Raw genomic sequence first — 27,454 nt, forward strand, 5'->3', positions numbered from 1 at the left:
TGACATGAGGTGTCAAATTGGTGAAGATGTTTTCTTTATTTGCTTGTGTTTTGTCTTTTTGCATCTGTTCTCTTAAGTCAAAGTATGTTGAGCAATCAGGGACACCATAGGAATGGCTTCAAAATACACAAATTTCTTCAAAAAGAACACTCGTCACAACATGAAAACCTGAGGAATTACAAAAGAAAAGTCAGATTCTTGAACAAATGCACTGCACTTAGAGGAAGGAAACTTAACTATTCTCTTTGGATGGAATGATTGTGTTTGCTGCATGGAAATTTTAGAAAATAAAAACTGAACCCAACATATCTCATTTCAGAGACTGTAGGAATGATTCAAAGATATACTGTATACATGAATAAGTAAGAAAGGTTAAGATGGCAATTGTGTTGCTCTCCTTTTCTCAATCTGTGTGTACGTGAATTCTGACTGACAAGTGAATGTCACCAAAGAACTGCCATGTTTAAATCTGTGGACAACACCTGCAACCTGCACAGATGATCAGGGTAGGACTGCACTATCGTCTAACCATGTGTTATTTACTTGCACACTGGTGGAAATTGTAAATAAAGCTAGTATCCACCATGATTGTATCCTGGGGTTTGTGAAAAACTGCTCACCCGCACATTGTCAGTTTGTGGACAAACAACAACAACTCACAGCTCACACTGGACATCACAATCAAAAATATTACTAAGAAAAAAAAAAACTATCACTTTTATTAGTTTTGGTCACAAGGTTTAAAGGTTTGCCCTCCACAAAACTGTGTCACAGGCTGTATGAGCTTTCAGATCAGTCATACAGGTAGACCATACATATTACACTGTATATTGCTGACTGGAATGATATATTCAATATTACTGATGGCCTGCAATGTTCTTTGTTATCTTGAATGTAACATATTTGTCTGTATCTGCTAATAACAAACAGCAAAATCCCAATACATGTAAGAATAAGAAAAACAGATGATTTTGGAATGATAGCATGGCCTGTAGATGGTAGCAGGGATCATGGGTAAGCTTTGATCCACTGGGCAGTGTTGAAGTTTAGAGAATAGGATAACTTTTTGATTTCAACTGATTTCAGAAAAGGAAAACTCAACTGAAATTAAGAATCACATCTTCATCGTGAGCTTTCAACTCACGCATTTCAGGAAGATCCAAATCAAAACGTGACACAACTCTAAAGTTGTTAAACTGGAAATATTGAGAAAGATTTGTTCTTTCAACTTCCCTGTGTAACTTACTACACTGACAACAATCAACAATAGCTAGAGTGTTGACGGTCTGTTAGACAGTGCAGACCAAAAATAAAACAGACTCCAAACATTTCTGTGAACCAAAACAGTGTTTAGGAAACCCTGATGTCATACATCTCATATCTCAGTCCTCAAATGAATGTTCTACATTTTGGCAAGCTTCAAAAAAGCTTGTTATAAGGATGATCCTATTCACAACACTGTATTTATTGTACACCATTTGGTTTGAGTGTCTGAACTCTAGGTGTGAATGCTCTATATAGTACATCAAAAATCAAGTTTGGCATTAAAGTGCAGATAATTCTCAAGTGTCTCTTATTGCTCACTGATGAGCTTCCTGAATGACTTTGGGACAACTAATAAAAAATTCATTGAGATTATTGCAGAATAGGTTACATTAAATGGCTAATATAAATTATACCATAAAAGCAAAGACTAGAAAGAATTAAAACAGAACCAGCTACGACCAGAATAAAAACAGAACAGTGAAAAAGAGCCAGCTACTCTGATTGTCATTCTGAGAGTTAAGACCACAACATCAGGTGATGTTAGACCAACACACTGCGTAAGAGTGTCCCACTTTGGGATGTGAACAAAAGCAATTAAATTATCATCTTTAGCGCTCTGAAACATTAAGAAAATCATTTTCTCCAGTGTAATCAAAACTACCTGTCTTTACCAAAAAATATGGATGATATGATTCTAATGATTCAATGACGCAGACTGACGGTGGCGACTGTAGTGTTGACATGATGACAGAGTTCTGAAATGAGTTTGCCAATATGCAGATGATGTGATGGTGTGTAACCTGTAACTCATTGAGACAAAACTGGAACAAACCATCGCTAAGCCTCCTATGCTCTCTGACTAACATCCAGCCTCAAGAAATGTGTTGATTAGTACAAGTACATGCTGAATATACAAATACATCAAAATGACTTTGTCTCAAGGCTAACGTGTTTTTTCTTTAGACCAACTCTTAAAACAGGTGTGAAATCTGAACATGTATCTCATGAGTGTAAGATTCACTCTCACGTGGATCCAGAAACACCAATCCAGCTGAAGAGTGTGAGACAGACAGGTGAATGCCCCCCAGTTTCACACACAAGAATTACTGTTACAGAAACCAACAATTTTCAATCCAACAGTCTTCAGTTTTTCAATCAAGATTTCAGGGGACAAAATAAAAAACCCTTGGGACTCATCTTCACTCTTAGTTTCCAAAAACTGATCAGCCTAAATGGGCTGACCAATGTATTTAGGGCGTCTTTCCCACTCATACATACATAAATAAGTTGGCATACATTCAGCAAAACTATTTCCTGATGGAGGGTATTTTTTCCACATGGGTTGACCGGGAGGGTTATTAAGATGATCTTTATCTTTTTCTGGAAACAAAAGTAAAATTCCTTCTCAGCTCTGTGGCTGAACAGTCATTCCAGCTGCTGTTCATTACAGTCTGAACTCAGCACTTCACTTTTTATTTTTTATGGAGTATTTCATATGTTCTGAATAATTATTTTTCACACCACCTCCTATTTTGGTCCATTTCATATTTACAACCACGTTTACAAATAATGGCTAGTCTATGTGTGTGTGTTCTCATCCCAGGGTCTCAAAAAGGTTGAGTGGAGGCCACTCTGTTGCACGTCCATGAACAAGAAAACATGTTAAATGACTGTTTGTGTGTGTCTGTGTGTGTACGAACACACGATAGGCATTCTGTCCCGATTCACTCTTCCTACAAAGTGCGTGTTTCTCTGTGTGTGTGTGTGTATGTGTGTGTATGTGTGAGTTTCTAAAGCGTGTAAGGTGCAAGTAGGCAGCTCTGTGATGATTTGATGGGGCAAGCTGAAGAGCGAGGGAGTCAAGCCAGCAACTGATTGGTGTTACCAAATGTTCGTTGGCATAGTCTGTTGGCCAGTATAAATGCCAAGGCCCATGTAGTAGGTCAGAGAAAAGGTCACAAGGCCTAAAAGACCGCCATGGCGGAGAAGGACGAGGACACTTTTCAACCCTTTTTATTCTCTTATTGGAAAAAAGGGGCTTCAGGTTCATTCCAAGGTCCAAATTACAGGCTGACTTGAGATCTCTTGAGGTGCGAATGGTACATCATTTATTAAAGGCCTTTCTCTAAGCGAGTTTAAGTGGAGGCTAATAGCTAAAGGCGGTGAGAAAACCTTTTGGTCCTCAACAGTGGGAGTAGGGTTGAAGTTGTCGGTCTCTCCCTATGTGGGAGTTCTGTGGCACCGAGAGGGAGCAGGGGCACTTCCTGTCAGGGTGATCGGCTTGCATTCCATTTCGCTGCGTTGTTCATGCTAGGCTGAGGCTTTGAGGAGAGCCCAAGCAATGGCTGAGGAGTGGGTGTAGTTAAAGAGTCCACCTCTGGGTGGCTGCAAATGACAGGAAGATTAGTTTTTCACCCACTGCTTAGGTAAGTTAAGTGATATGCCCACCCCTGGTTATTATTGAAGGTAGGGGCAGGTTATGTGTTGGATGGCCATCTTGCTGGGTTGTTTGTTCAAGAGGTGAAAGTTCCTCCCTTGAAATAGTTCTGAACCCATACAGAGGCTCATGCGTTGAGAAAGGATTACGTAGGCATGAGAGTTTAAAACTCATTCTTGGTTTTGAGAGTTCAACGCCCAACTCGCTGGGTAATTCCTCAGTTAGGAGGTGGAGTTTCCTCCTTTGAATAGATTCTGGACCCAGGCGAGGGGCGTGGCCTGATGTCAGGAGTCATCGTCAGTGTCGTCTATCAAAACCTTGGTGTCACGGGTCTTGGACCTGGAGGGGAAAAGGGAGAATGTGCTTACAGTGTGGACGCATAGTCTGTAGGGTTACATTACAGGTTAGATTGCTGATGCACAGTGCCAAACATCAGCCTCATCATGTGTTTGATTACTAAACTGATATTGCAAGAGTAAAGGCTTACAAAACCCTTCCCACATAAGAAAAGCTAATGTGCTTTGGGGCTGTTTTAGGCACAACTGCACACTGTTAAAAGTTAATTTCAAACTTTAGAAAACATCACTTGACCTGAAGCTGCCAATCACTACAAAGAGCAGACATTATACAGTATATTTAACTAGCAAGTAAGTAACCAGTAAGTAATTATTAAAGGGAACCCAAAAGCACAGGTTTGGTTTTAATGTTTGACAAACAATGAAAGTAGAACATCTTATATTCAACTGACTTTTACATGGTCTACATGGTGTACTACATAAATGAATTACTTGGTAGACTGATGTGTGTCTATATGGGTATCTGAACTACATTTTTTAAACTTCTTGAAGGAGACTCAATTTATTCATCTTAAATCCCATAATATCTGTTTACTATAAACACATGTTTACTGTCCGATACTAGGGATGCCCCCCTTCTTTCCTTCCCATTAATGTCAATCGAGCTTAACAATCAAAACTGTAAATTTAGTTTTGGCCACCCTACTGTTGCACTCCCTCTTCTGGAGAAAATCTAATCATTTATATCAAAGTAATTATTTTACACTGGCAGCAAACCAATACAAAGAATAACAACAATACAGTGTGATATGATAAAGGATCTTGGATTCTTCACTGCTCCATCACATGTTCACATGTTTGAACTGTTGTTCAGACTCACTGTGAGGCAAGTCGTGGTCTACGTAGACTCATGCTGTAGCTTCTCTTCCAGCTCTTCTTGCCCTGCCGGTTCCTGACTCCGTCCTCTTGGTCCATCATCTGCTCCAGCAGGGTCTGGTCGTCAGCGTTGAGTGGAGCCACGCTGATGTCTCTGACGGCCCTGAACTCACCACAGTTATTCAGATGTTCGTTCTCCAGTCGGAAGAAGTTCCACACAAAACGCCTGGGAAGGAGAAACACTCACTGTCAATGGCCAATTTTAGTGACACGCACATTTTTATGCTTCAGGTTCAACAGTAATCCATGTCCTCATGTCCACCAATCACCATCACACACTCTATCAGCAGCCACCAATGTTTTCTTCCAAGTCGGGAGATGTAGGTGATTATTGTGCTAAATCTTCACAAGAGCATGAGTAGAATAAAAAGAATTGATAAAATAGAAAAAGGGAGAAAAAATTGTTTAAATGTAATATGTTTAAGAGTAATTATGTATACCTAAAGACCTCCAGTGGGGCCAGTACAGTCGCCAGTATGTCAGAGATGCCATTGAAAGAGGAGAGTGCACTGAGGCAGACGGTTAAAGTCCATGAAAAACGCAACAGCACATCCTCCACTATGGCACTGTAGTAATAGGCCTGGAAAAAACAGGAAGAACACAACAGCTGTCAACACATCATCACGACAGTTTGAATCCTCAGGTACTCATACTGAGGATCAAACTAGTATCAGCCAGTCTCCTCCAACACATGGAGGTTCCAAATACCTTATGTGGGTAGACTATCTCCTCTCGCAGGAAGGTATTCTCTCCTGCATTGCGGTCAAACAGGCCCCAGTCCATCTTCAGATCCCAGACCAGTGTGTAACACGAGCTGACCACTAAACAGCTGATATACAAGTAGAAGAAGATCTGGGCATCAGCGTGGGATTCATCTGAGGAGGGAAGAGAGAGAGGGGTGTGAGGTTAGACAGCTGGTACAAAATCAGATTCATATGTTCATGAATGGAGACGTCCATTACCTAATTCAGCATGTGTACTTCCTCAGCACAACAGAGTCATGCCCTACTCAGCAATGTGCTACTCTGGGAGGGGTTTCTTTTTAACAGACATACTGTTCCGGGAGCACTCTGGTAGCTGAATGGCACATGCCACATACCTGCAACGTCTCTAGTCTCTCTCTCCTGTTTCCTGTCTACATATCTATCAGCTTAAAACAAAGAAATAAATACTGTTCCTGCTCACTCATTATTTCCCAGAGCTTCTTTTAAACTCATCACTTCCTGAAGTTGTTTCCCATTAAAAGCTGAAATGAGGAACTATGTTTAAAGCCACTTTTATAGACTTCCTTTGTGTTTGTTCTCAAAAACTTAAATTTCTTGAGAACAATATGAATTTCAGGCAAAAGAGAGATGTTATGAAGTCAACTGTAGACTGACTTAGAAATTCATCAGGGTCATACTTTTAGTGTTAACAGACTGAATGAATGAATGAATATACTGAATATGTTTTGAAAAATTAGGTTGAAATATTATACAATTTACTGTTGGAAAGTGAGATTTAACATTCTTACCATTAAATGGGTTAAGATGAAATATTGTGGTTTGTAAAGTTTATTTTGAAAAGTTGTTGCCATGTTGTAAATCACGTTGTTATGAATACCCTGTATTTATGGTGATTTATAGGTCAGATAATAAACACTTCATATTTCAGCTTCTTGTAGCAAATTGCCCTTTCATTCCTTTCTTTGCAAATTCTGTACTGTATATTAAAATGAAGGTGTATCTACCTTTATGTGTGCTGTAGAGGGCAGCAAAGGTGACGACAAAGAAGGAAGTGGAGTATTTCCCAGCATTAACCAAATGAGGAAAGGCCCGTTTGGTGTCACGGTAACGGCGCAGACACTGGACGAACCGGAACCAAGCAGGAAGACACTTGATCACCGCACGGACGCCATAGGAGTAGGAGTTACACACGTCTTTACCTGAGCAGGATGACATTCAACAGTGTGTCATTGGATCACAGTCTTCACAGCTTTGAAGAAATACACACTGTCACCCACAGTGGCTGCCTTTATCTTACAAGTCTCACCTTCACTGCTGATGAGTCCATCGTGTTTTTTCCAGTCCAGTTCAAAACTGTAGAAACAGATCATGTACTCCAGATCCATCAGAACCACCACCAGAGAGTTCAACTGGTCTGCCAGCCAGAAGTCTGCAAAGCCTACGCGATGAAATGGAGCCGTCACCACTCGAAACTGTGGAGGAGAAGGAGTGAGAGACGGAGGCTGATGAGTAGTAATCAAATATACTGTACAGTTGCACAAAAGGTGAACAGTTTGACACAAACTTAAAGGAAAAAACAACCAAGAAGCCTGTGTCATTTGTTATTGAGTGAAGTTACCAGGAGTTTGAGCAGCCAGAAGCGTGACTTGTAGTAGCAGGTCTTGAAGGGGTTGATAAGGAAGAGGAGGAAGAAGCCGTACAGAGCCAGAGGGTTTGCCTGCATCGGTACCAGGATGCTGTCACTGAACAGACAGGACAGCAGGCTGACGCACCACAGCACGCCCAACAGACCTGCAATCTGCACACACAAAGACTTAATATGTCACAAAAGCTGAGGGGTAATACACGCGTACATATCCAGCCTGAACTTGTATTAAAAAAATGATACAAATGTTTGTGATATGCCCGGTAACAAAGTCATCTTATTTCCATATCTCACTGTAATCTGAGCAACATTTGTTGTGTCTGTTAGACAGCGTGTTTGTATGTGTGTGTGCTCATACCTCAAACAGATGTTGGTGGGACAGATTATTTCTGGGGTTAAGTTCAAATATGAGTACATGGTTGACTCCTGCCTGCCTCCACCCATAGGTGTTGATGCCTGGAAGACAGAAAAACAGAACAAGCAGGCCGGTCAGAGGACAGACTGAGGATTTTCACATCCTTATTTCTAAGAGGACATCCTCCAGACTTGTATGGTTGAGGCCTTCTTCATGTGTGTGTACGCACGAATATTAAAATGGAACTGGAACTGTAATTTAGATAAAGTTAACATGGCATTTCTGGATGTTTTTTCATAGATTATGGGGAATGACAATGAAACAAACATTGTCATTCCCCATAATCTATGAAAAAACATCCAGAAATGATTATGAGGAATGACAATGTTTGTTTCCCTGCACTGCAGAACTTCCTCTTCTAAAACTGAATGAGCGGAAAAAGAGGACTCCCAAAATAGCAACTGAGCATGCGTGTGTGTGTGTGTGTGTGTGTTTATGCATACCTAACAGGAAGAGGAATTCTATTAACAGGAAGCCTCCTCTGTAGATTCTGACCATAGGCCAAACATCAGCACTACGGATCACCACAGCTCCTAGAGACAGAGAGACAGCGAGAGTGATAGAGAGACACACTGGTTAAAGGAGACAAAATGTACCAATGGTAACAACATAATTCATTTCCATAGGATCCATAGGAGAGAACTGCTAACATCTTAACTGGAAAATGGATCCAATTAAAAATCATTTGAAAATATTTGCTTATTATTGGAAACTTCATGTTCCATATTTGCTTCTTTGTATGCTTGTCTGTAGACACATTTCACGTTTTTGCAGAGATCTTCCAGTGAATTTACAATTGTATATCAGTTTATTTCCAAGACATAATAGGACCCATAAAATAAAGTGTTACCACTCATTCCCAAGTTTGAGCGATTTTTTTCTTCTTCTTGAAACTTGTATTTGTTTTGTAAAAGCCAAAGTACTTATTATATTATATTATGTGGGTATATTTTTGTCTAGACACACAGACAGTCAAAATCCAGGAAGTAAAAACTGAGTCATTGGATGATTAAAATCTTATATTGCTTTTAGATGTACTAATTTAAATTATATTGCAGTTCTAGTTTGAATGTGTGTGTGTGTGTGTTACCTGTAATGACTACTGTGACCATTAAGACGAGGAACACTCCACAGTAAAGGCCGACTCTAAAGGTGGTCCAAGCAGGAGCCGGCTGCAAGAAAGAGTAGGAAAACATGACATGACAATCAGTGATGGTGACTGTTGTTATTTACTGCTTCTACCGAAACACACCAGCAACATTCAGTCTGTAAAATCCTTCATTCTTCATTGTTCAGGAATCAAGCTTCACTTGAATGATTATGCTTTATTTCAGTTATTAATACTAATATAATTTCTATTTCAAAGTAGTTTTTTTAATTGGGTGTATGGGTCTACAGTAATGGTCATCAAAGAGACTTAATATCTAAAAGATAATATTTGTATTTTAGTGTAGTTTATTATATTCAATTTGAATTGGTTCATTGTCTTTTTACATTTTGATCTAATGCATTTCTTTTTGGCATGCAGATCTGTGTATTTGTGGTATTTGAAATTTGCTTTTATAAATAGAAACAAAAACTGAAAAGGAAAGTGTTATTTGATATTCATTTTTAAAAGTACAATGACAAAAATACATAAAACAGGCCCTTTTTGTTTCCATGCTCAAATATGGCAGATATGAAGTTAAAATTACAATTTAAAAAACTTTTTTTTGTGAATTGAAAAATGAAACTACAATAACTCCAAAACTAAATAATAGGTACTTCTTCTTCTGCCATTTGTGGCATCAGGTGCACACAGCACTGATGTTATTGCACTCAACATGCAGCGAAACATGGATCAGTACATGGTTTTCAGAGATAATAAACAAGCAGGGTTGAAAACTCCCAGATGTGAGACGCCCACTTTCAGGCTCTATCTCACATTCTCATACTGCCCAAACAAATCTCACGCCTAATAAAATGAAGCCACAAAGCTGCTGCTAGATGAATAATATAGCTATCAAGGATATCTAGGCTTCTGCCACACACAGGTTGGTGGAAAACCACACACTCCTCTCTAAAAATTACAAAAGCTTTCATGTATGTTGCCTTTTTCACTTTCCTTTGTGTAAATAGCTGTGACATCACACAGCAACAGAAGCCATACATGCGTCTCCTAATTGAGAAGTACAATTTATGCATCGGGCACAGCTGCAGTAACTTGATTTATAATCAATTATAGGATCGTTCAGGTAAATCACATCAGAATATCCAAGGCCATTACAATACAAGCTGTTAGTTACTATGACTCATTTGGCGTTGTTGCTGATTGTTCTGACCTATGACAACTTCTGGTTTCAGACAAATGAAATAACGGCTGTTTTCCTGTTTTGTTTTCTTGCAGTTATTCTTATTTGATGTACAAACCAGAAAAGGGAAAATGATATTTCAATTTTATTGACTCAAACAAGTGACAGTGTTTGGAAATAAACCTGCTAGTCCAAACTTCCTATTGAATTGGTGAAAGGACTGGGATTGCAAAGTAGGGTCTATGTGTGATATCACTTTATACACACAAGAAAAGCAAAATACAACAAAGACAGAGGACTTGTAGATTACATGTAAAGATTCAAGACTTACACTGCATCTAAACATCGAGACAAACAGTCAGAACAATGAATCAAATATTCAAAGATCATGGCTGTCCCCTGTTTAATGGGCCATTAGGTTACTTTGAAGACTGAGGAGAGTAAACTGTCTCATGATTCAAAGGAGCAGTTTAGGTGATAGCAGAGGATAGTGAGTTTATGAACAGTATCTATCAGTACATATATGTGTGTGTGTGTGTGTGTGTGTGTGTCTGACCTGTGCCGCTCCCAGGGGAGGTACCCTCAGCCTCTTCATGGCCCTCTGCCTGTCACCACCTTCCAACTCTGTTGTGACCAACGCCTGAAAGACAGGAGATGAGACATGTAAAACCGTCTTTAGCAATATTGTTCTTAAATAAAGTCATGCCGATAAAGCAAAATTTGGTAGGGCTGCCATGTATGAGTACACATGATGCGTGTATACCTCGGTCTCAGAGATGAGCTGTGTGATTTTCTTGCATGTGTAAAAAGGAGCCACTTCAACATGGGCCACCCTCCAGTCGGCCCCCCTCGACGTCTCCAAGATCTTATCATGCTTCTTCAGGATCTTCCTGAAACCTGTGAAGTTCAGGTTCTACAGAGACAGAGAGAGACAGAGAGAAAGATAGAGAGAGAGAGAGAGAGAGAGAGAGACAGAGAGAGAGACAGAGACAGAGACAGAGAGAGAGAGAGAGAGAGAGAGAGAGAGAGAGAGAGAGAGAGACAGAGAGAGGGAGAGGGTTACAGAAGGATGAAAGAAACAAAGCTGTCAAACGCAGCTGATGAAAGCTGTGAAAAGCGTTCTCCACATGTGGTACAGCTGTGTTTAGTAAAGTAGATTGGATGCAGACTGAACACACGTTATAATCCTGTTCTGCATAACAGTAGCTCTACTGACACATGTAAAAATATCCACATCCAGTTACAAACATTCATTATCATTGTAATTATCATCATCACCATCATCATCATTCGTTACTTAAAACTGCATTCATTTATTTATTTTTGTCACTTCTGGGCAACAGGAAAGCTATAAAAACAACATCTGACATATTAGCACCTTATAAAGTTGGTGAACATTAAGTTGGTTTAATATTTATGAGCTGTTTGTGAACACATAGTTTTACAGACACAAAGCAACATTAGCATTAATCTGGAGTGGTGTTTCTGGTCACCTGATGAACAGAAGATCAATATTCACTCTCCTTTTAGCTCAGTTTTGGTTTTGCATGTTTTCTATACATTGTATCTCTATACATGCTCCAAGAGAAAATCTAAATGTGCATTTTGTAATTTTATGTGTAGAAGTTTTCAATACAGCACAAATATCCATATATATAAATGGACAGAGCAGATTGTCAGGGTTCCTGGTTTATACTGTAAGAAGCATGTTGATCACTTGGTCACTTTTACAAGAGAAAAAGTCAGAAATTTGAAGAGGCAAGATCTCAAGTTACAAGGGGCGTCTTTTTTCTATGATTTCCATGTGGATTTACTGATGCTGATCCTGAACAGATCAGAAACATACATCTTTGCAAAGGGAAGGTTCTGCTGATTATTACAGTGTGTGTATGATGTCTGGATTGACAGGGTTATGATTTAGAGATTAAGGAGTACAAATTTTGATGCATATTCCATCCGTTGAGTGCAAAGGATTAATATATAGAATGTGTTTAGTCGTTTGGCTCTGCAGAAGGCACATTTGTGCTGAAACGACAGCTCGTGGAATTAAGTCTGCTCTGCATAACTGTCAAAATGCTCCTGCAAGTTTTTTTTGATTTAATGATCTCAATGGGGAAACTGAGAAAAAGAAACAAGCTGAGGTAAAACTGTGACAGCATCTTTGAGTTTCTTGGTTTGCATGTACACTGTTGAGATGAGGTCTGTGTGTGTGTGTGTGAATGTGCACCTGATAGTTCTGCAGCAGTATGAGGCTGAGGTAGAACTCGGAGAAGGCCAGTTGCAGGTCCTTTATGTTTCTGTGTTTGCATCTCTCCTGCTGCGACAGGGCGAACACCGTCTTCCTCCTCCTCAGGCCCCGCCCGTTAGCTGAGCTCTCCCTCTGGGCGTCCAACGATGACTGCAGCTCATTCTGCAGCGTAGCGAATCGCCTCTGAGCCTCAGCCAGCTTTTCTGCAGGGGGAAGAGCAGGAAAGAGAGGAGCACGATTTCACAGATAGAAAGCCGCTGCACACCAATATGCACAAACACACTGCGGAGCTCTATCTAAATGAGTGCCTTCTAGCTGTAAAGTATATAACAGTGTGTGTGTGTAGGGTGTAGTATTAGGTGTAGTCATTACCTGAGTAGAAGGTGTTGATCTTGGCCAGTTCTTTTTCACATGTCTGGAAGAACTTCTCTTCGAACTTAGCATAGTACCTCTTAACTGTATCTTCATCTGTGACTGTGGGAAGAGAAAAGTTTTAGATTAGTGAACATGCAAGAACAGAGTGAAGATGTTTCTCACAGCACTGATTAATTCATCTTAATGGACATGATGGGAAGTGAACAGGAGGGCAGAAAGGTAAAGGAAAGAGAGGACAGAAAAGGCAGAACAAGGAGAAGTGGGGATAGAGGATTCAGTGTGTGAATGTGAAATTGCTATCTTTGTGCTTTGTGCAGCAAAGCCCTCGACTTGTCCTGCTCTGACCAGCAGATGGAGCAGTGAGACAGCAGCAGAGCACTTCATCTTTCTCAACTGTTTTCAGAAGTTCTGGAGTTTTTAAACCCTCAAATTTGATATTTTTATTAGTGTAACCAGGCAGACATAATGCTCTTTTAGTTTTTATAAGATTTCATTTTAATCCAACACTAATATGATAAAGGTTCCTCCCTGACTACAGGTACATAAATACAGTATAGAGATTTGATATCTGAAATGTCATTTATTTCAAATCAAATAAAATTTTCTCCAATTATCTTTATTGAAAGGCAGAAGGTTTTTAAGACAGAAAATGGCTCACTCAGTAAAAACACTCAGTGAAAAGACTCAACTTGGCATACAAATGTTTTTAACAGAACATTGAGACAGTATTTGATATCTACAGAGACATTTTCAGAGAAGCCGCACTCTTTCCTTGCCATGCTTGTCAATCATCTCTTTGTTTACATCCAGCTTTAGATGGTTGTCAAATTTCAACACCCTCATCATGTACACTCATTCATTAGGAACACCTGTACACCTGCTTATTCATGCAATTACATGTCAGTGTCCGACATAACCGATGGCCCAGGGCCAGTAAAAGTTTATGCAGTGCAAGTTGATTGGCCGGTCACTGCCAATCAGTGTCACGGTTATACAGTTCAGTTTAGGACGAGGGGAGGACATTTCTCTTTGTTTGATGACGTTGAAAGTAACGTGAGGCTTTGCTGACTCATTTTAAAAAAGACAAGAGAAAAAGAAAGGGAGAGCACGAGCCAGTGAGGGAGTGAGAGAGAGAGAGAGAGAGAGCGCAGCGGTGGTCGAATGAGGAGAGGGAGCGGCGGTAGAGAAAACAAAGCAGTGAATGAGAGAATGAATCGTTATTTTCTGATTTGTTCAATAGCAGAACAGATGATCTACTGTGAAGACAGATGCTCTTAGTTTCTTTTTCATTTTCCTCCTTCAGTTTTCCTTTCCATTCATTCATTACAGTTCACCTGCATGTTTGACAGGTGGCTCGAGGAAGCAGACGGAAGGAGCTTGGTGTGAACATATACACACAAACATTATGTTCATTATGCTCTTTCTCTCACTCTTCTATCTTGACATGTACATTCTGCACATCTCTCTGCATTGTCTCAGTTTTTGACCCAAGAGTTTATTATCAAGGTCATTCATACCGGCTGAAATGTTATTATCATGAATTCTCTTCTCTTCTCCCTATGTACTCCATACTCTCTGGCTTTACACCAAATATGGAGAAACCTACATTTATACACCATTCACTTACTGATCCAGATCCAATATGTGCCTAATTTTATACTTTGCATATTTGTGTAATATATCAACATGACATATCCATAACTAAAGGAAAACATCAAAATCTAAAGGAAACTTCGTTATCATGTATACAATGAATATATCACCAAAAAAAGAGGTTATTTTCATTGTTTTGGCTGCTGGACCAGTGAGAATATACAAGGAGCCAGTAGAACTCTGATCTAGTGGGCTAGTGGGGAAAGAATACTACATTGGACACTGCATGTGGCAGCAGTGCAATGCATAAAACCATGCAGATACGGGTCAGGAACTTCAGTTAATGTTCACATCAATCATCAGAATGGGGAAAAAAATGTGATCTCAGTGACTGACTGTGGCATGACTGTTGGTGCCAGACAGGCTGAGTATTTGAGTATTTCTGAAACCGCTGGTCTCCTGGGATTTGCACACATAACAGTCCCTAGAATTTACTCAGAATGGTGCGAAAAACAAAAAACATCCAGTGAGTGGCAGGTCTGCGGATGGAAACGCCTTGTTGATGAGAGAGGTCAGAGGAGAACGGTCAGACTGGCTGGAGCTGACAGAACGGCTACTGTAAGTCAGACAACCACTCTTTACAACTGTGGTAAGCAAAAGAGCATCTCAGAATACAAAATACGTCGGACCTTGAGGCAGATGGGCAACAACAGCAGAAGGCCGCTCCTGTCAGCCAACAACAGTAATGTGAGGATGCAGTGGGTTCAGGTTCACCGAAACCGGACAGTTGAAGACCAGCAAAACATAGCCAGGTCTGATGAATCTCCATTTCTGCTGAGGTAGTAGGGTCAGAATTTGGCATCAACAGCATGAATCCACAGACTCAACCTGCCTTGTGTCAACAGTCCAGTCTGCTGCTGCTGGTGTAATGGTGTGGGGAATGTTTTCTTGGCACACTCTGGACCCCTTAATACCAATCAATCATGGTTTGAATAACACAGCTTATCTGAGTATTGTTGCTGACCATGTACATCCCTTTATGACCACCATTTATGGTTTTCTAATGGCTGCTTCCAGAATGATAACGCACCGAGTCACAAAGCAAGTCATCTCAAACCGGTTTCATGAACATGACAATGAGTTCAGTGTACTTCAATGCCCCCCCCTCCCGCCCCCCAGTCACCAGATCTGAATCCAATACAACAGGAGATTCGTAGCATGAATGCGCAGCTGACAAAGCTGCAGAAATTACGTGATGCCATCATGTCAACATGGACCAGAATCTAAAAGGAATGTTTCCAACATCTTGAATCCGTGTCATAAAGAACGGAGGCTGTTTTGAGAACAAAGGGAGTATTAGTATGGTGTTGATAATAAGGTGCTCGGTGAGTGTGTAATACTCTCTGCCAAGTTATCTCTGATATGTCTAAAATCAACAATCAGTTCTTAATCAGTTTGGGATACATTCAACTCCAAAAAATGTTATCACACCACTTTATGAAAGCTGGGAAAGCACAGCCACGGTCCTGTTCTGCACCCTGCAGAAAGACAGCTGCTCAGTGTCTAAAGCTGCAACAAACAATTATTTTCCGTAGCCATTAATCTGACAAAACAAGCAAGGTCAAGACGTCAACTTGGGCTTTATTTTCTTGATTAGTAGATTCATCTTTTGGTCTATAAAATCTGAGAATATTGTAAAAATCACAACATCTATAAGCCCAAGGTGATGTCTTGACATTGCTGAAGATAGAAGATAATCAATTTAGAGTATCATAATACTCACATGCCCAGATGTACTCTTTCAATGTACATATGGACATGCCAGTACTGTTTAAAGATACGCTGCAAAAAATTGAGAATCTATATAAACGATGACATAGTTGCAGATTAATCAACTAATCTAGCAGTGTCGTCAGAGAATCTGCCTTCATTACAGCGTATGCAGCTGAAGGTTTACATGATAAAAAGTAAAAAGGAAATAAGAAACACAAACTCACTTGAGGTGAGTTAGTGTGTTACTATAGTTTCAGATAAACAGCCATTTACTGGAAACCTCTGTTGTCAAAATCAGGAACTAATCTTAAGTTTTCCACCGATGGCTGTGATAACTGTTTTTGTTTTTCTTACCAAAAACCGTCATGACAAGTGATGTGAGAGCAACTGGCTTGTACTCCTTAACTTGTTCTGGAGAATTGATATCATGTTTACTTGTATCCTAAACAGCATAGTAAAAAGGTTTCCCTCCTCTTCCTCCCATAGAGTCATTTTGTTTTATAGTTTTACCAGAACAGCGTCCTGTAATTTTCATCATTTTTGATCTCATCTATTTAAGATCTCACGCTGGTTGAGATTCTGGTCAACTTTAATTGAATAGTTGACATAGAGAACCTGTGTGTCCGACCACTAACTTATACCCGCTGTCACGTCAACAGCGGCCCAACGACAGACGGTGCAGGTGGTTTTGAGTCAGACTCTGCAGACTCAGTGATTCACAGTGTTTTAGACTGGCTGCTTTTAGACAAGACACCAAATTAACTAAATTGGAGTGTCCCAACCACTCCTTCCCTCCCTCCCTCCCCACATCTCTCTCACCAGTGCACAAACACACAAACAGCCACCACAGTCAGACTACAGTAATCTCCTTATCCCTTTTTGGCCTTATTCTGCTCTTTTCTCTCTGTGTCTCCACTCATGTCATCATGATTATTATCATTATTATCATTATGACATGTCTCACTCTCAGTAATAGGCTATACTTTCCATCTGACAATTGATGTTTTTAAACTCTATTTTTCAGTAACACCCTGCTTTACTCTCACACACTTACAAACGTCCTACCAAGTGCAGAGGCATGCCATCACTTGAACTGTAGGGAGACAAGGAGGGAACAACATTACAGGTCACTTCACCCAAGTTACAAAAAAACAACAACAAAAACATGTTCTCTCCTACCTTTAATGGTATCTAGTCATGAAGATTGATTTGGTTTTATTAGTCCAGGTTTTTTAAATATCTCTAAGATTTCTGCATCCTTCTCAAGACAATGGAGGTGCAGCCTTGGTAGCAGTTCTGTGACGCTACAGCTTAACACTAATGTCAGCATGCTCACAGTGATGATGCTAGCCTATGTTTACCATGTTCACCATGTTGGTTTGGCGTGTAGCAGGTAAACAGGAATGTGATAATAAACCTGCTAAACTCAAGTACTGGACATGATGGTCAAAAGTGATTACAATTCATCCTCCATTAATGTTTAAAGCAAATTTAACAGCAATCCATCAAACAGTTATTGAGATATTTCAATAAAGAACTAAAAAGTTAACCTTATAGTGGCACTAGAGAAAAGGTCATCAAAGTCAGTAGGATTCGTCCTGTGGGAAATGTTTGTGTAAAATTTCATAGCAATCCAGCAATGAAGTGGAGATAGAAATTTCACAACCTGGCAATATTAAACCAAAAAACTATCTGTGTGTTTAGATACAATAAGATATAAATGAGAAAATGAGGGTTTTTGTATTTTGGGTGAACCAACCCTTTCAATATCACCATTAGTTAATCAACAATTTTGATAACTGATTTTTATGCAAAACCTCTAAACATTCTGTGGTTGCAGTTTCCCAAAGTGAAGATTTGCTGCTTAACTGTTTTATATAATTTTACAGTAAATCTATTTGGTTTTTGGATTGTTGTTTTAGGACAAATAAAGACATTTTGAAATATAATCTCTGAGTCATCTCAGAATCTGGGACATCTGAAATGGACATTTTATAAAGAATAATCAGCAGGACAGAAATGATTGTTAGTTGCTGTTCTAAAGATTCCAACTTTTTTTTCTAGATGAAAGAGTCACCTTTTAGACTCAAAATAGCATTCACACTAACACAGCGATGCAGGTTAAACCAGTGCAAATAGCTAATCCAACAGCCTTCAGTTCCAGGATAATGGATAGTCAGAGTTCACTCATTCTCTTTGTCACTAAATTTCCTTCTAATTAACACTATCACAGGACCATTTATACACTTGGCTGCTTTTCACAAACAAATGTCATTCAGTGACAATGTATTTCCAATCACTTCTGGATGTGATTGGAGTGCTTCTTTCCAAACTGTGTCTGCGCCTATTACTGCTGATCCTATTAAACAAAATGTCAGATGATATTTTCAATAACAGCCTCAAACCAGTAAATGAGACTAAGAGTCTGCAACTTGATGTCAAAACAAACACCATTGACATTACATTCTAAGTTCTTTTAACACGTTTCTTCTTACTCTTGTAAGAGTTTTTGAACTACATCTGCAGAATTTTTTCAATGGATATTTGCGGTCAACTGATCTTCCATTGTACTCATTGATTGCTTACACAATTCTGTCAATCAGAGCAGCTGATTAAGTCGGTCACATGAAGAAGATGAGACAAAGACTGAGAGAGACAGACAGTAAAGATTGCTTTGATGCAAAGAGACTGAGCAAAAGAAAACAGAGTATAAGAGAAGCTGTGGTACAAGGTGGAGGGATAGAAAGGAATGATAGATGGTAAGTGGGATTGATATAACAAGTCTCCGTTTGTTTCTCAAAAAGCAACAACTTAAATCTATTTCATTCAAAATACGTAATTCGTCCTCCAAGTCATTTACACACATTAAAACAATCTAAAAATACAAATATAACAATGTTGGAAAGAGTTTAAATACACATGGATGAATGGCTTGGGAGCTTACCCTGAAAGGTTTTGGGTTCAATATTAAATTAGCATTCTAACATAATCATGTCCTGACTTACAAATTGTATTGTGAGTATTTGCCAGCAACAAGCAGGAAACTCAAAAACCTCAGCAAGAAGAATTAGTGTCCTCAAAGCACAGAGCTGGTTTCATAATTTTGGGACCAAGCCACAAAGCTGAAAAGGTTGCACCAATACACCAGCGCTGAAGAGGAAGTAAATCATTTTGTTTAAAAAGCAGACTTTATGGGGAAAGCAAGCGTTTGCAGAGCACTTATAGACTACTGTATATATCGTTAATCATTTTCCAGATTTTATTATTGCCTGTTGTACCTCTGAGTCGAAGACAAGTCACAGAAAGAGTCTTAAAATAAACTGAAGTAAAGGGGAAAAAATGAAACGAGATGACAGTTTGAGCATGAACAGTCAGGTGCATTTATTCATTAGTCAGAAGATGGGAATAGAACAGCGTGTGGATCACAAGATCACAGTAGGTGCCAACATGTGACTACAGGCTTCTGTATAGATCATAGACCATATAAAGCAATAGTGTTTGACACATAGGCCAACTGCAAATTAATCAATAAGCCATACCACAAATAAGTACAGTCAATCATTAGGCTACATGGATAAAACACACTGACTGTTAAAAAAAATAATGCACCATTACACCGTTTACAAAAGCCCCTTTTCCACCAAAAGTTCCAGGTGCTCTAGAACCAGAGGAACTAATCTCAGGAACTACACTTGGAACTAAAAGTCCTTGTTGTGCGATCCTGTCGGATGAACCAGGTAGATCATACAAATAAGACCCATGATGACGTTTGAAACACAGTATTAACACGACACAGATTTATCTTGTTGTTCTTTGACTGTTGCATGACTGTGATGTTTGGGGTGAATGTTTGAATGAAAAGGAGAAATGCTGAGGAGGAAAATGACACTGAAACTCAAGAGCACCTGTCTCCACAGTAAATCATCTGTTGAGTGTTTATTAGTTATTTATTTCTGCTTTAGAACATCCCCGCCATGAAACAATAAGAAAATAGTTTTATTTCTCTCATTCACCACCACTCTCTCTCTTCATTCACTCCCTAGCTCGCCCAACCAACACCATTCCCTCAGCTCGCCGATGACAAAACCTAACTTTGCTTTTAATGTTAACAATGACCTAACGTCCTAATATAAATACAGGAGTACTTCCTTCTTTTATAAATTAAGTGGTACACAAGTTGAAGCAGCCGTGGTGTCTGTGTTTGACCAATCAGCGATGGTTAGCCCTACAAACCCTGCCCTTAAAGTGTCTGCGCATTTGGAAAGTACTACCACCCAAGCAGGGACTTTTTGGGGGGTAAAATAATCTTCCTGGAGCTTCACCTGGTTCTTCTGGTGGAAACCTGGCTAAAGTGTCAAAGAAGAGGAATGATGCTGAGAGACTGCTGAATTTGAAAGTTGCCTGAACCCCATCTGTTTTTGAACGGGGAACACACGATAGTTAAAAAATGGGTGATGCAACCCGACGCCACTGTTTAGAAGGAGCTTTCAACAACTTGAAAACTTTCTAAACAGAAGTTCTTCTGGTTTAAATCTGTGCTCTACCGCCACCTCCATTTACAGTAACTGTTCAGATTCTACCTCAGCATGATGTAACTATCCTAATCCAACAGAGAGCAGGTATCTCTTAACAACACACCTTTAAGTAATGGATGATTGTAATTCCCCTGTGAAGTAGTTTCTGTAACATATATAATTTAATGAAAACAACATGAGGAAAGGTTCTCCCAAAAGGTTAAACGTCATAAAGATACTATGAATAGAATTTAATAAATAGGGCTTATACTAATTTGAATGCTGTATATGAACAATATGATAATTTGGGAAAAACATCTAGCAACTAAACGTTTACTTGATCATAGAGGCTGCCCTATGAGACAGTCAGTCAGTCCACCATCACTAATTATGTGATAGTCACTCAGTGAAAAAGAAAGAATACTAGTTACATAATCCTGACAAAACAGAAGATATAAGGAATACTGTTGTTTGTGAGCATCTTGGCTTAAATAGAACCCCCTACAGGGCGCATCTCAAGAGAAGGCACCTATGTAGCTTAGGGGTTAAAGGATAGGTGCAGGTTTTTTCAAGTCTGTCGTAATACAATACTGATGTGCCAATATGTACATGGAAATAGGTCTCGGTTGCTGTAACAGTTCCTACTCTCCATACTGAAACTGAACCTGAAAAATGTATTATAAAGTTCACACAGAGACAATCCATACTCCACATCGTCTTATCAGGTGCAGAGGTAGGAGCTTGTTGCCCTCTAAGTGGTCTAGAGGACCACAAGAACAGCTGCAGATCGGCTCTGAGATGACACACATGCACCAAAACACTCAAAGAGTCATGGTGGGATGTCACCGAAATATTTGTGACTAAAGGGGGAACTCAGCAGCCATACATTTCTCCATTCTCTATTTCTCTGTTTAGCATCTTCAGATTAGGCTAACCCAGTGTTGCTAACTTTGGAGCTAACCTCCTTCTGTTTTCCAGCAGTTGGGGAAATAACAGACGTGACTTTTCTTTGTCTTGAGAAGCTGCAGCATTTATAACTGACATACTGTAGTCTGTACTGTACGTTTACTGCCAGACTGACAACTTACTGCTAACCTTTTCCTCTGCTCCGCTCGCATTCACCGTCACTTTTCTGCTGCTCGCTCACGTCGCACACATATAACGCACTGCAATGGGGGTGTTTTGAATACACAGGTAATTTGTTAGTCTGTCCCTCCCACCACAGGAAACAATGGATTAATCCTGGAAGGCTGTTGATGTAGCACTTTTCTCCTTATGTAAGTAACACGGCGATTATTCAACCAAAGAGAATTTAGTCAGATGAGGGCATATCTACCAACTAATTAACCAGTCGACCAGGAGACTACAACCCTACCACAGACTAACTCTGGAAGATATCAACTCGATTTAACGCTGAAGCATCATTTTAGCTTCAGCTGAACTTTGAAACGCATATTTACTCAGAATAAAGGCTGTAGATTTTGGTCCTCATTTCTTACAGTGTAGACATATTCGGAAGGAATAGGTTCAAACCAGTCAATAGAGAAGGAGTTGTTGCAGCAACAAAAACACATTTCCACATATATATTGTCACGTTAGTATTGCATTAAGAAACACTTGTAAAAACCAGAACCTAGACACGACCATGAACTGCAACATCCCCAGTTAAAATCCGGCCTGGAAGCTTTATTACATCTCTTGCTCCTTCATTTCTTATCATCTCTCTACTGTCTGTAATAAAAGCATAAAAATGCCACACAAAAAAATACAACCCACGCTTCAGAATCTAAGACCTAACACTAACCCATCACATTATATTCCATACTCAATAAGTTACAGGACAAGCCGTGTGATTTATAATGCAGAAATGGCTCTCATGACAATTATGATGATTATGAAGCTTTGTCAGAGACTAATTAGTTCTGGAATTGAAATATTGAGGAGAAGGTTACGACCCAAATTTACCAGCTTTGCCTGGTGGTTGGTATAATATCTCCTCTTGGTAAATGGTTGTAAGAGTGCTCCATCAATTTAGCATTACACTCCTATAATATGTAATGTGCTGGACTCTTGATGGACAGTATCATAATCAGCTCAGCACAACCAGATGTATCACCTTTTTTATTCCAGCTATTTTTTTCCATGACAAAACCTGGCATTTGCATTACCCACAATGCAATTCTGGAGCCACAGAAAGCTTTATACAACTTCTTCCACACATAGATTATTGTTGATAAAAATATACACGTCTTCCCTAACAGACAAATCAACAATACATTTTCTACTAGTCAGATTGTTTCTGCTATCATGTGAAAGTTTCAGTGGTTTTGATGATGATGACCTTCGGCTCATAAATATATTGTTTTGACAGGACAATACCTGCTGACCAGTTGAGCAGGACAACTGTGCATTAACAGCTCTCTGTCTATTCTTGTTTGCGTGTGTTAAGTGGGTCAGAGACTTTGAGGACTCTCATGAAAACTAACGACACACACAGCCTGACACATGCCATTAGATCAATAGGCAGCTGGCAGACGTACAAATGAAGCTAATTACTTTACTGTGGAAGTAATCTGTACAACAAGCTATATGACCTATATGTGTGTTGGTAGGCTTGTGTCTTCTTCCATGTTGTAACACTTATGTCATTACTTTTCTCCTTGTTTTTTTGGTTTGCACTTTGTTTTGTGGCTGATTGTGATTTGTTTACCGCTTCAGTCCTATTTCTGACTGAATACAGGCCGTTTAAGCGGAGAAACTATTATGTTAAAATAAGATGAAAGGAACGACACAAGGGAAAAACATTGTGCTACTCATGATATTACTTAAAGAGTGAGCAGTACAGTGGCACAAAGAGGTCTGTCATTACATGATGAAAAATAAGGCTTCCGATAACTGGTTTTAAGACATTTTAAGACTCTTTGAGGCCTTGAATTTTGGCCACACTGTGGCTGTTGTCTTTTTACAAAGACATAATTAAGCAATAATGCAGGATGAGGTAGCTCCGTATAAAAAAAAATAATTGAGGGGGTGGAGATAAAGAACCACATATGCCAATCACAGCAAAGAGGGGTAGCGAGCAGGGATGGCTTCTGATAGCAGGTTCCATTTTGGATCCGGTTGGCAGTCCGTAAAATACCCGGATTCATTAAGCTCCGACGCTAACAAATGTCTTATTGAACTTTTTATCTCTTCACTCTTTTTTATTATTTTTAAATCAGCAAACGGAAATGAAAAACATATACTATAGATAGGCTTTTAATTTCTATTTAAACATCGCTGTCGCCAGTTAAAATAAGAAACAGCACAGCAGATTAGATGGGCTGTTGCTAATTAGCATAAATTATGGAACAGCTGAAACAATTGATGAGGGATTCAAAAAGATTTAGATTCGATAAATGGATTCAAAACTGGATTTGAATTTGATAAAATGATGTTGAACCCCATCCCTTGTTGCTATGGTAACCTGTAGTTTAATTCATGTTGGAATCAAATTTATGAGTCTTGTCATATTACTATTACTCTATTACTATAACTTTAGATACCATCAGGGAGGTGTCTGATCGATCCCAAGTCTATTCTGCAGCATGACAAGGACCCCAAACATCCAGCCAGAGTCATAAACAACTATCTCCATCAACAAGAAGAACAAGGAGTCCTGCAACAGATGGTTTGACCCCCACAGAGCCCTGATCTCAACATCAATGAGTCAGTCTGGGATTAACATGAAGAGACAGAAGCAGCTGAGACGCCGAAATCCACAGAAGAACTGAGGCAACTTCTCCAAGATGCAGGAACAACCAACCTGCCAAGAACCTGAAACACTGTGTGCAGGTGTACCGAGGAGAACTGCTGCTGTTTTAAAGACAAAGCTCACAGCAAATATTGATTTCATTTAGGTTTGAGTGACTACCCTGCTGCTTCTTACAATACTAGCACACCGAGCAAACTAAACTAACATCCAATATAGCTGCATTTAATACAGTCTAAGTCAAGGGATGCACAAAAGACAAGCATGTTCAGTCTTTTGTGCATGTTCAAAGAATTTGGTTCACACACACAAGGTTCCTGATCATTTGATTATCCAATGTAACTTCCATCAACAGCCTCTCCAAGCAGCTCCTATTACATGCTCAGAGGCCATGAGCCACCTAATGATGGATGTGACCCTATTTTGTGTTTGTATTTGTGTGTGTGTGTGTGTGTGTGTGTGTGTGTGTGTGTGTTAGCAATACCTTCAATAGATGGGGCCTGGTCCTGAGCAGCATACAGCATCTCTTTGAAAGCCTGCAGACACAAAGAGAGAGAAATTATTAAATAATTCAATTCATTACATTCAATATGTTTTCTTCTGAAATGTCTCTACAAGGTTAAAAAGGCCAGTGCTATTTTATGCAACATCAATGTTAGGCATATTATACAATGTCAAATACCCCTATATATACAAATGACATTTCTATCACACACAACGGGCTTCACAGAGTATGTCTTGTACTGAGACACCACTATACTTCAGATGAATGAAATTCAGAGGAGGTTCAAGGACTAACATGAATGTAAGAAATGGGAAGCAACAGCGGTGTCTCATTCATGGACAGTTAAACAGGGTGGAGGACTGTGGGCACAGAACCTGAACCTGGGTTAACCAGTCAAACAGCTTCCTCTTTAAATAGTTCAGCACCCTGCCATCCAAAAAAAAATCACTGGTAGCCAGACGTTATCAAACGCAAATGAAAAAGCCGAGTCTGAAGCTGTGATTCGGTGGATAAAAAACATTCTCCGCATAGCCTTTTTGTCATTCACTTCTATTGAATCCTGCACAATGGACAAATTCAAGCATGTACTTCCTATTCTGGTATGATCTCCAACTCCTGTCAGAGTTCACCTTTGTTTGACTTTGAGAGGATATGCTAAATCAGCCAACAGAAACACTGCTGCAATGTGTTTGGAAACAGACAAACTAATATTCTCATCATCAACATTTTAGTACATTATCACATTACTAGAGTACACTGCACTGTTTACAGTTTGTGATTGCTCTTATTAATATTTATTTATCGATCGCATCGGAAATGTGACGTTACATCCTTTTTCAGGGCCTGATGCGAGGAAGTTGAGCTGAATGGAGATGTAATGTGAACTCAAGTGTACTTAACCTGCAAAGCTGCAAAGATTACTTGCCATACTTGACCTGTTACTGGCTGAATGCATCTAACCTGGTAATGTTAACAGGACCACACAGTCCAGATAAACACACTGGGCCACAACTGCTCGTTTAATTGTAGTTAATAATATCATGTGTTGACACCACATTGGTGCATTAGTGTAATTTTGCCTCTCATGCTCTCTTCCTCCATCCTGTAACATTGCAGTGCTGCAGTCACCCTCCAGCTCCCTGTTAGTAAATCTGCAGTGTATGCTGCAGCTCGTCTCTGCTGTGGAGAGGCTGCTAGTAGACGGCAGTCATTCAGTCGCAGTAAATGCTAGTAGGACAGCAGGGACAGTCGCCCTCTTTCATCTACTCTGACTCAAGGGTTAGACAGTAGAGCGGTCAGTCAGTCAGTCAATGTTTCAGAATGCCAGCAGAGCACAAGACCACAATGCCCTCTCTGTGTGCCAGCCTGCCCGCCGACAGAGCGGGACAACACTGGCTTCTGCAGCAAAAAAGCAGCAGAGCAAGTCAAGGTCATGCTATAGCCCACTCAGCAAGCCCATACTCACTGTTTCACCAGCGCAGCCACAACAACAACGTAAACGACAACGACAACAGAGATCAACAGCAGACAAGGCAAAACAACAGCAAAGACGTATAAAGACAAATCAATAATAAGGCAGTAAGGTGATTCTTATCATCCAGTGTGCCTGCCATGGTTGATTTGGAAAACAGTCAAGTATGTATTAATTCCTTAAACACCAAAAATGACAATTAACCTTACAAATATAAAATATTTATGTGATAAACAAGATAACCAGGCCTGCAAAAAGTGTTTACCAGGGCACACAGAGAGAGAGAGAGAGAGAAAGCTCTGCAGACATTCAGGGTTACAATATGGACATGTAGTAAGAGCATATCATTGTGTTTTCATTGACTGACTATAAAAACACAGCTATAATCTGAGGGAAGAATTCAGGATCAATACAAAACTGTTTGACATTGTAATCTGAGAGATTAAGGCACTCAGCAGGTAGAGGAGATAGAGAAAAGGAGTTTTTTCAAATGTTGCAAGGAATACAGTCTACTGCTGTCTTATCTGCTAACATTCCCATCAGCTCCACTGGCTTCACTCTATTTTCCTTCACCACCAAGAAAAACAGCTTCTTTTCACACACACACACACGCACACACACAAATACAAATACACGCACGAACAGAGTAGAAACTAAATCCCAAGGCAGGCTTCCTGTTTCTTTCTAATACCACTTTTCCACAAGGGACGCATGTTCAGCCCGCATTTCCCAACATGCTGTGTGGGAAATAGTCAACCTGTCAGACTGGGAATTACTTAGATGGGTGATCGTTATACAACATGAGTCAAGCTATTAAGACTGCACCGCTTCCATGGAATATCGTGAATATCTTTATTTTGCTTTTGAAATCGTCATTTGTTAATCTGAATCAGAAGTTAAAGTAACTTGAATTGACCCAGATGTCTCAACAACAACAAAGCCAGATGGAACATAGATTCTTTTAATATGACACTAATTTACGGTAACAGTGCTTTGTTTGCCAATCTAATGTCATGCTATCATCAGCAGCAAATACACACACATTTGGGTAATTACTGCAAAACCACACGATTTCCCACACTTCTCCTCAGGCCCATAGGATGTGCGTGCATACGTGTGTGTGTGTGTGTGTGTGTGTGTGTGTGTGTGTGTGTGTGTGTGTGTGTGCAGTCGATAGGCTGGCTCAGCATGTGCTCAGGCGCAAGTTTCCAAA

General features: G+C 39.7%; 1 protein-coding gene across 1 annotated transcript in view; it reads right to left on the reverse strand.

Moving 5' to 3' along the window:
• Positions 1–701: 701 nt before the first annotated feature.
• LOC121908647 (xenotropic and polytropic retrovirus receptor 1 homolog) overlaps positions 702–27,454 on the reverse strand; it is a 39,820-nt gene continuing 13,067 nt past the window's right edge. Inside the window, exons 2-16 of the mRNA XM_042428831.1 lie at positions 24,750–24,801; positions 12,632–12,733; positions 12,239–12,462; positions 10,775–10,924; positions 10,568–10,651; positions 8,811–8,892; positions 8,164–8,253; positions 7,664–7,761; positions 7,279–7,458; positions 6,967–7,132; positions 6,665–6,859; positions 5,644–5,810; positions 5,376–5,515; positions 4,880–5,101; positions 702–4,042 (exon numbers count right to left, since the gene is read on the reverse strand). Of these exons, the coding sequence (XP_042284765.1) occupies positions 3,988–4,042; positions 4,880–5,101; positions 5,376–5,515; positions 5,644–5,810; positions 6,665–6,859; positions 6,967–7,132; positions 7,279–7,458; positions 7,664–7,761; positions 8,164–8,253; positions 8,811–8,892; positions 10,568–10,651; positions 10,775–10,924; positions 12,239–12,462; positions 12,632–12,733; positions 24,750–24,801 (2,007 nt within the window). The 3' untranslated portion in view covers positions 702–3,987. The remainder of the gene's footprint in view (positions 4,043–4,879; positions 5,102–5,375; positions 5,516–5,643; positions 5,811–6,664; positions 6,860–6,966; positions 7,133–7,278; positions 7,459–7,663; positions 7,762–8,163; positions 8,254–8,810; positions 8,893–10,567; positions 10,652–10,774; positions 10,925–12,238; positions 12,463–12,631; positions 12,734–24,749; positions 24,802–27,454) is intronic.

The sequence above is a fragment of the Thunnus maccoyii genome, chromosome 12, assembly GCF_910596095.1.
Source record: "Thunnus maccoyii chromosome 12, fThuMac1.1, whole genome shotgun sequence".
NCBI lineage: Eukaryota > Metazoa > Chordata > Actinopteri > Scombriformes > Scombridae > Thunnus > Thunnus maccoyii.